The sequence below is a fragment of the Anopheles moucheti genome, chromosome 2 (genome assembly GCF_943734755.1).
Source record: "Anopheles moucheti chromosome 2, idAnoMoucSN_F20_07, whole genome shotgun sequence".
In the NCBI taxonomy this organism is placed as follows: domain Eukaryota; kingdom Metazoa; phylum Arthropoda; class Insecta; order Diptera; family Culicidae; genus Anopheles; species Anopheles moucheti.
Window position 1 is genome coordinate 24,822,104 of NC_069140.1, and position 8,446 is coordinate 24,830,549.

The following is an 8,446-nucleotide window of genomic DNA, read 5'->3' on the forward strand; positions in this document are numbered from 1 at the left end:
GCCCCGACGAATGAAGCGAATGCATAATTTGGCAGATTTATCAGCGTGCTGGCTGATTGTTTTGAGTAAACCGTGCAACGCTATTCAAATATTCCTTTCCAGCATATCGTGCGTCAATGGTTCTCTCAGTTTTAAAACGCCACGCACCCACCAGCCCACCCCCTTTAGGTCCATTCTTCTGTTCACCTTCGCCACTTAGCATTCCAACGCGCCGGACACCTGTTACAGTTACGGAGTGGTTCCGAAGACCTCCGTTGCGGTGAATCATTCACCGCCTCCGTAACCGAATCATCCGTCAATCATTTGCTGCTAACAAATAAAAGGTAAGCGCCTGCAAGATCGCTATCGCTGTCGGGTACGAAACCCCGTCTCCGTTGGTTTAGGAAAACCGTTTCCCTTTGCAATACATCCCCTCGGCTGCTGAGTGGGTTTTTTTTCCCATACGTATCAGGGCGCCTTCATGCTCGATAGTCGCTGATTGTTATCTCCGAGCCGAGCCGAGGCGGCAGGCACGATATGGAAAAGCCCTGAGGCTTTGAGCATCACATAAGCTCACCTGGCAGCGTGCCCTCGGTGCACGCGAGGCCATTAAGTTAGAGCCGCGACCGTCGGCCGGCATGAATTTCGCAACGAATCTCGGAAGTGAGCATACGCCGGGTACCCTGTGTTACGTCCGACGACGACGACAATGACCGAAATCAAGTGCATCTCATTAGATGCGGTTGGGTGTCCCACTGTGTGCAGAGGTCGCACACGGTCACGTCACACACACGATGGAATTAGAACGGCCGCGAAGCATCCGTGTCTGCGCTGCGGTGGTTCGATCGGAAATCGATTAATGGATGCTGCTGCCCCGTAACGGTGCGCTCTTTGCGGAAATCCGTCCCAAGGACGGTACGGCCACCGCCATCCGTGCATGTTCATTGAACCTGGTCACTTTTGCACCAGCAACGCGCGTCTCCTTTGCCGTGCCTCAAGGTGAAGATCATGATCGGTACGATTCTTGCAGAACTCAAACCGCTGTCGATTTCAGTTCACAATTCTCCGCGAGCGAACCGTGTGCATTACATTGGCCTCCGGAACGAACGGCGTTCCATTCTCCCTTTTCTTCAAGTTGGTCCGAGGATTCGATGGCCTGGACAATTACTGCAACACCCAGGCGATGTTGCAAGATGCCAGTAAACGGGTGAGGCGAAAGGTCTCTTGAAAAGGTCTCAGGCAGCTTGAGTGCCTGATTGGGCAAGGTTGTGGATTCGAACCGGGTGGTGGTGGGACATTCGTTTCCCCGTCGATCCACTCGGAAGGGAAAGGAAATTCTTAGTGTTCTGATGTCTGGAGTCTGGCCTTACAGCGATGCTGGCTCACTGCTCGGCTACACGGCTGACATTGCACTTGAAATTCCTGCCCTGCCAAACCGAAGAGATGCACTCAACCGTTGCAGACGTACTTCGCGATGCAGTGTTGCACTCCGGCTGCCACCCGTCTGCAGCTCGTACACGCATAACCGATGAACTGTGATAAATGGCGTCCTATCAATGCTACAGACATCGACCGGCGTGCAATCAAAGTTCAGACCCCGCGGCTCGCAGGTCTGGGGCACGATGAATTATGAAGCTTTTCCGCTCATAAAAATCACACGAACTTGATTTTTCCTACCCTGGGCCAGGTGTGAAGGCAGTGGCGAGATTGTCGATGGCGTGGAAGGGTCCGAAGAGATCCGACGTCTATAGCGTTACTACCGGATACGTCGGGATTGTGCAATAATTTGACCCCGCACACAATCGAACGTCCGTCAAATCAACCGTAAAAATTCGGCGATCGTCACGTGATCGGTTAAGCCGATCCGCTTGATCTTTTACCAATATTCCTATCAGCAGAGTTACTTTTGAGGTTTGCTTCCTTTTGATTACACATAATTGACACGAAACGAGCTGCAGATGTCTACAAATCGCGTGCCAACGGCGTCGCATACCAAGGATGCCGAGAAACGCATCGATCAACGCACATCAGTGACAACACAAACAATCACAGCAACATATTCCTGTGACCCTTCGACAACGGCACGGCAAACCGGTATACAGGCGGGGAACTAAAACCGAAAATGCACGCGTGCCGTAAACCACAACGGTACGGCAGCGACGGCAAGGATTCTCGACTCGGAAATGACCCCCAAATGCACGAGCTGCTCGCTATCGAACAAGATCACATTGATGGCCTTCCACGCGAAAAGGGTTTTACATTGGAGGCATCTCGTCACTGCCAGCCGCTTAATGATCGATCCTAGCCACCGTTTCATGACGCACACGATCGTCACCTTAATTACCTACCTTAAAACAAACATGCAACCGCCACCGCGTCGTAACCACAAACACACAGTCGCGGCACGCACCGATGACAACATCGTCCTGGCTCAATTAAACACGAGCAATGCTGCTTTCAAGAGGTAGTGGTTGCATTTCCGGCATACCGGCACCACCGGTATCGATCTAGTCTAGCTATCCCGTTCGTGTGCTCGGTTTGCGCCCTGTTAGCCGTCGATTGCGATCGAGATCGATTACCCGACACAGACACGGGCTCAATCAACCGTTATTAAACTGTTATATGAAGGGTCGCCGTACCGCAATAATCTTGCGCGACGCTGAGGTTCGTCCAGAGCGTTGGTAAATTATTTCATCTCATTAATCACCCCCCGCTAAGTGGTGACACCCGTTCCGAAACGGTTCCATTCTAACCTGCCCTGGCTGCGTGTGGTGTTCGAGGCCGTGATCAGCAGAACTTAAAACTGACCACAAAACCAATTAAGCTCGCGAAGGTAATGGACCGGATCGCGGTACGAAGGGCGGCACGCGCGCTGTGACCGCGTGCCTGGGAACGGGGGGGGGGATGCAAGTAGGCACCATTTGTATCTGCCGGTCGTCGCGTCGGTACGGAGCGGAATCGTCGATGCATACCAAAAACCCGGTGGACAGTTGGAAAGGATAGTGCGTTTGGGCGCGCGTGTTACACTCGAGTGATTCCCGCCAAACGAATCAAATGGTCACATTTTCGGATCGAGGGTTATAGATTTCTATTACCGCTAGGCTGGCAAGTTATTGAATTATATGAACCGGTTCAAATGTAACGGTCAGCTGTTTGGAACTGTGCGGTTTATTCGTCTTTAAGGAACTAACCATAAACGTTGTTTACATTCGTTCGATGTAAAAGGCCACTACCATTCCCAACGCACCGCTTTTGCGCTTTTCGCACACATTTGAATGCTAACTGTAGAATGATTTATTGCGCGTGCGTGTGTGTGTGTTAAGTATATAAAAGCTTTAACATTATAATATAAAAGAATTTAACAAACAAGAATATTCTATCTTACGTTAGCCAACATATACGTCGTAATGGTATAAAAGCAGCAAAGAATTTGTATAGCATCCTTGGCTGATAGGAGTATTTTTTGTGCGTGTTGATGGATGGATCAGAATTGAACAGCCGTACTCTAATATTGCATATTGCATGTTGTCACACTACATGATTGTTAATTGCACTTGTATTCTTACCCTTTCATTATGAAGGCACTAACCGTACGTTACCTAACGCAACCGCTAGCGAGCCACTGGTCGGTCGGCTCCACTTTTCGCCCATGCACTTAATCGCAATCTCCAGCAGTGTTCTTCCGGCTGCATACCACTGATCCTGACTGTTGCCACCCGCGGCACGCCTATCGACGAGCGAGCCCAAATCTCGCCCTTCCGCCCTCTGGCGGCAGATGTAACCGGCCAGATCAATTTCACTGCGAGATTCCTTCTCCGCCAGCACCGGTTCACCGGTGACGGTTTCAGCAATCACGATACCGAATGCAAAAATGTCCAGCGCCGGTGATACATCGCCACGCACCGCCTCCGGTGCCATGTAAGCATTCGTGCCAATGATGCTGGTCGTCGTGCGCGAGCTGGTCCGCTTGATTAGCCCGAAATCGCACAGCTTTGCCACAGAACCGTCCAGCAGAATGTTGGCCGATTTCACATCACGGTGAATGATTTTGGCTTCTTCGTGCAGGAATGTAATTCCGTTGGCGATAGCTTGCAGGTACTTTAGCCGAACTGTGCCTACCATCTGTCGCTGGCCGGTTCGTACTAACGATAGAGCCGTCTCTAAATTGCCATCCTTCAGGTACTCGTAGACCAAACACAGCTGCGGCCCATGCGAACTGGAACCTAGCAGGCTCACCACATTCGCGTGCGAATGTTTCGAGAGTATGTCCAGTTCTAGTTCAAATTTTTCCCGAAACTTGTACTTGTCCGGATCGAGTCGTTTGACTGCTGCCACGGGAATGGATGGCGTGAGATTGAGCGCCAAAAATACTGTCCCAAAACCACCGGCACCAATTGAACGACCGTTCGGTGCAAGCAGGTTACCATTCGTGTATTGTGCCGCGTTAAAATCGTCGGTGACGTGACGCAGCAGCTCGTAGGAATATTCGGCACCCAATGAGGATGATGAAAACTTAATCAAGTCACTGACGGAATCACCAGTTGGGGGCATTATTGCTGAAGAATTTCTCTCGCTTTCCAACGTGCTGGACGAACTAGTATCCGAAACAAGCGCGGACAACATTGGAATAATGTCATGTGTATTGTTTGCGCTGTTCGTATCGATTCCCGATGCCAACAAGAAAGATATGGCCGGAATGTCTTCCTGTTGTCCTATGGAAGCACCATTGTTTTGTTTCACGCTCTCTGCCAGGCCTAATATGGATAAGTTTGGAGCATTCGGCTCGTCGATTTCATTATTCACCTGTTCATAGTTGCGATTGTTTTGCAGTTTAGACGACTCCACCTCCCGTGTCTGTTTACCGTCCGGCGTGACGTCCAACTTCGGTATTCTGTTCGCTGACATCGGACCCTCCTGCACGACTTCCTCGCATGGTTTAAAGGGTGATTTCTTCGGACTCGACGGTCCGGGAAGTTGCTCAGGGTAGCGTTCCATCATAACCGGATTGCGTACGTCGGAAGAATCCGAACCATTCGATCGAGTATCGTTGTTGCTGGACGAAAACACTGGTAAATCACCGTCCGCAATGGAAGAAGTCTTTTCCTTGATTTCAAACCGCTTCATTGGGCACATTTTATCGTAATAATCCCGGTTGTTGTCGATCGTCATCGATTCTGCGTTGTGCAAGATGGTCGAGCTTGGGTAGCTCATTCCGTTCAGCAACGATTCCGTCTGATAATCTTCGGGTATTGTCACGTCTATCGGTGCACCCGGACCATCGCTCGGTCGAGCGGGAGGCTTTTCGTTCAGCAGCTTTGTCAAAAATTCTGCAGCGCGGATCTGTTTGGCGCGGACTAACAACGTGAGCAAATGATCGACCGTCGGCCGCACTTGACCGGATATGGCCCATTCCTCGAGAAGCAGCTTCGCCGGGGATGTGTTGCCTTTTTGACTTTCCTTCTCGAGAATGCTACAATCGAAAGAACGCCCGATAAGCAGTGGCACATTTTGCACTGATTTTGGTTCCAAGAACCGCAGCCACGCAAGAATGACTCACCTCTCATTCAAACCTGTGTATTTGAGCACGTACTCCTCTTTGGAAAGATCGTCCAGGTTCCTTGGAATCATGTATAGAAAATCACGCCAACCTTCGCTGGTGTCCAGGATATGTGCCAGCGTTTCCAGGTGGAACGCCATATGACGAATCTCCATGTTTCGGTGCATCATTCCCGTAAAACATCAGCTGAGAGGCCCGCAGAATGTTGTTTTGATTGCGATTATTTATGTTTTCCTCGCCCACTGCGCTGTGTCAAAATTGACAGCTCGCGACGTGTCAAGTGTGACAGTTTGCAGCTGCAATATTGCCGTGTGTTTGCTCGGACAAAATAACAAACCGGGATACGAATAAACAAATGTGAAATTTGCCATACAAATTTAAGCATATTGCAACGAAGCACCCGCCCGACCGATACTTTCCTGCCTACCCGATGGAGCGCAATCACCGCGAGGACCAATGTAATGAAATCGAAGCGCTCGATTCCATCTACTGCGGCGAGCTGGAAGTGCTGGAAACGGAGCCGCACAAGTTCCGATTACCGATTGCGACCACCGAGTACGATACGGAGGTAGAAACCGAAGGCCTTTCCTGCAAACTGCTGTTCACATACACAGAAAAGTATCCCGACACGGCACCACTGGTGGAGATCGAAGAACCGACAAACTTCCACGATGGTTACGAGGAGGAACTGTTGGAACACATCCACAAAACGATAGAGGAAAACATCGGTATCGAGATGATCTTCTCGCTGGTATCGTCCGCCCAGGAGTGGCTAAACGTGAAGTACGACGAGCTGAAAAATGCAGCAGAAACGGCCAAGGAAGAAGCCAAGCGGAGGGTCGAAGAGGAAGAGATGAAGAAGTTCGAGGGAACGCGCGTCACGGTGGAATCGTTTATGGTGTGGAAGCTGCAGTTTGAGCAGGATATGGGCATTACGGAGCGGAAAGAAAAGGTAGCGGCCGAATCGCGCAAGCTAACCGGACGGGAACTGTTCCTCAACGACAATACGCTCAACGAGTCCGACCTGAAGTTCCTCATGGATGCTGGGGAACCGATCGAAAATGTGCGTATCGATGAGTCGCTGTTCCAAAATATTGATGATCTTGATCTGGATTCCGACACGGACGATGAGGATTATGTACCAGAGTAGGCGTGTTGGATGAATATCGGATGGAGTTTGCTTGTTGCTTGAAAAGACTGTGAACTGCCGAAATACAGTGAAAGTTATACCTTACGGGACCTGCTCCAGTTTATTGCATTCTTCGGAAGGGGTACGTGCCACAATAGGTGAAGGAATCGATCGCTGTGTATTGGAGTGAACGTTCGTCCCCTTTACTCCGTTACTTCTGTTATTGTTGCCGTACGCATCGTTGGCTCCAGATCTTCCAGATCCACGTCAGAATCATTGTCTTCTGCATTGTTGCTGCTGTTAGCTTTGTTCGTAACTTCCTTCTGTTGATCGCCTCTTTTCTCTCGCGGGAAATCCAAGTTGACCCAAGTTCCTGCTTCCCCCTTGACCAGCGTTATTTCCACCTTTGTGCCGAACATTTGAACCTTACACTGTGCCACATCAATCACCTAAATTCGATTGAAGAGGGACAGATTTAATGACCGAGTTCCTCTCTTCTTAACTCTGAATTTTACTTACCCCACGTAGTTCCAAATCCACGTTGTACTGGTTTCCATCCTGTTGCGGAAACACCAAGCAAATGGCTAGCCGAATCGGATTCACACGAACGTAACTCTTGGCGTAGTGATAGTTTTTCGCATAAACCGTCACCACCACCGTAGTGGCCGTTTGGTGCCAATCCAGCCGGCACTTGATCGTTTTCGATTCGTCTTCCTCACTGACCCACAGGTGCTTGCCCGTCTCACACCCGGTCTGATTTATGAAGGCAGTAAAGTCTGAAGTTTTCCGTTGACAGCACGACCAAAATTTCATCCCCTCGTGAAATATCGGTACGCCCGGATGATACACGCAGGGGTTATCGCTCGTTTTGGCATCCTCGTACGTGCAGCTACAGCCACCATGCTTACATACTGCCCCGGCCTCGATAGCAGTGATATCGGTGGGGGTCTTCTTCTTCACTGTAACAGCTGGCATTTCATCAATCTGCTTCCGGAAGGCTGGTGCTACCCATGGATCCAACGAGGTCAATGCCGCTTCGAATGAAGGACGTTCCATGGTAGGACGAATCGGTTCTCGAATTTTCACCTCAACCGGAGCCGCTTCGTCCAACAAAGAAGCGTCTTCTTTACGTTTCTCTGGCTCTGGCGGTTTTTCGTTTGAATGCAGCCCCCGGGTGCAACCCTTGATGTTGAGAAACTCCGTAAAGTCCACGCTTTTCTTGTTGCAGCACGTCCATCCTTTGTAGGCATCATGGAAAAATGGCACACCAGGATGATGGACGCAATCTTGAAGATGAATGTTCGATCAGAAACTAACCCAAATGGATTGTGAAAAAATGTGTTAATCTCACGCACCTTCGCTATTGTTTTGTGGGTCAAAGCTTTGACCGCATCCTCTGTTGTAACAGACGACCATAGGCGGCATGGTTTCGGGTCGTACTTTTGATCGTGTTTAGATTTTTCTCCGTTTATGGTATTCCGTCGATACCGTACACAATAACCGCTTAGCTGATCAAAAGTGCAATCTGAAAAGTATTGTACAGTCCGTTAAGTTTATCCTTTTTAAATCAACGAGAACATTCGAGAAATAACAGAAAGATGCGCTTTTGCAAAACTATTTTTTGCCGCTAATGTTTTTTTGTTCCTCTGCATCTGTTCCTGCTGCAAAGAGAGCACGATTTGCGTGTTGACAGTTGCGATCAATACAAGCCATGCCGTACTTGTCAAACTACGAGCAACAAATTACCACAGTTGATGACTTTTGGCATATTTGTTTGCATC

At 49.6% G+C, this 8,446-nt stretch overlaps 3 protein-coding genes across 3 annotated transcripts; 1 reads left to right on the plus strand and 2 right to left on the minus strand.

Moving 5' to 3' along the window:
* Positions 1-3,146: 3,146 nt before the first annotated feature.
* Positions 3,147-5,765, minus strand: LOC128297133 (uncharacterized). Its single transcript, XM_053032703.1, has 2 exons — positions 5,537-5,765; positions 3,147-5,449 (listed from the first exon to the last, which is right to left on the minus strand). The coding sequence occupies exons 1-2, from the start codon at positions 5,704-5,706 to the stop codon at positions 3,553-3,555; spliced, it is 2,067 nt and encodes a 688-aa protein (XP_052888663.1). The 5' UTR covers positions 5,707-5,765; the 3' UTR covers positions 3,147-3,552.
* Positions 5,766-5,838: 73 nt separating this feature from the next.
* Positions 5,839-6,762, plus strand: LOC128309647 (RWD domain-containing protein 1). Its single transcript, XM_053046081.1, has one exon. The coding sequence runs from the start codon at positions 5,967-5,969 to the stop codon at positions 6,684-6,686; it is 720 nt and encodes a 239-aa protein (XP_052902041.1). The 5' UTR covers positions 5,839-5,966; the 3' UTR covers positions 6,687-6,762.
* LOC128309645 (cysteine and histidine-rich domain-containing protein morgana) lies at positions 6,759-8,297 on the minus strand. The gene is made up of 3 exons (XM_053046080.1): positions 8,021-8,297; positions 7,185-7,951; positions 6,759-7,114 (listed from the first exon to the last, which is right to left on the minus strand). Exons 1-3 carry the CDS (start codon positions 8,088-8,090, stop codon positions 6,869-6,871), a joined length of 1,083 nt encoding a protein of 360 aa, XP_052902040.1. The 5' UTR covers positions 8,091-8,297; the 3' UTR covers positions 6,759-6,868.
* Positions 8,298-8,446: the final 149 nt, after the last annotated feature.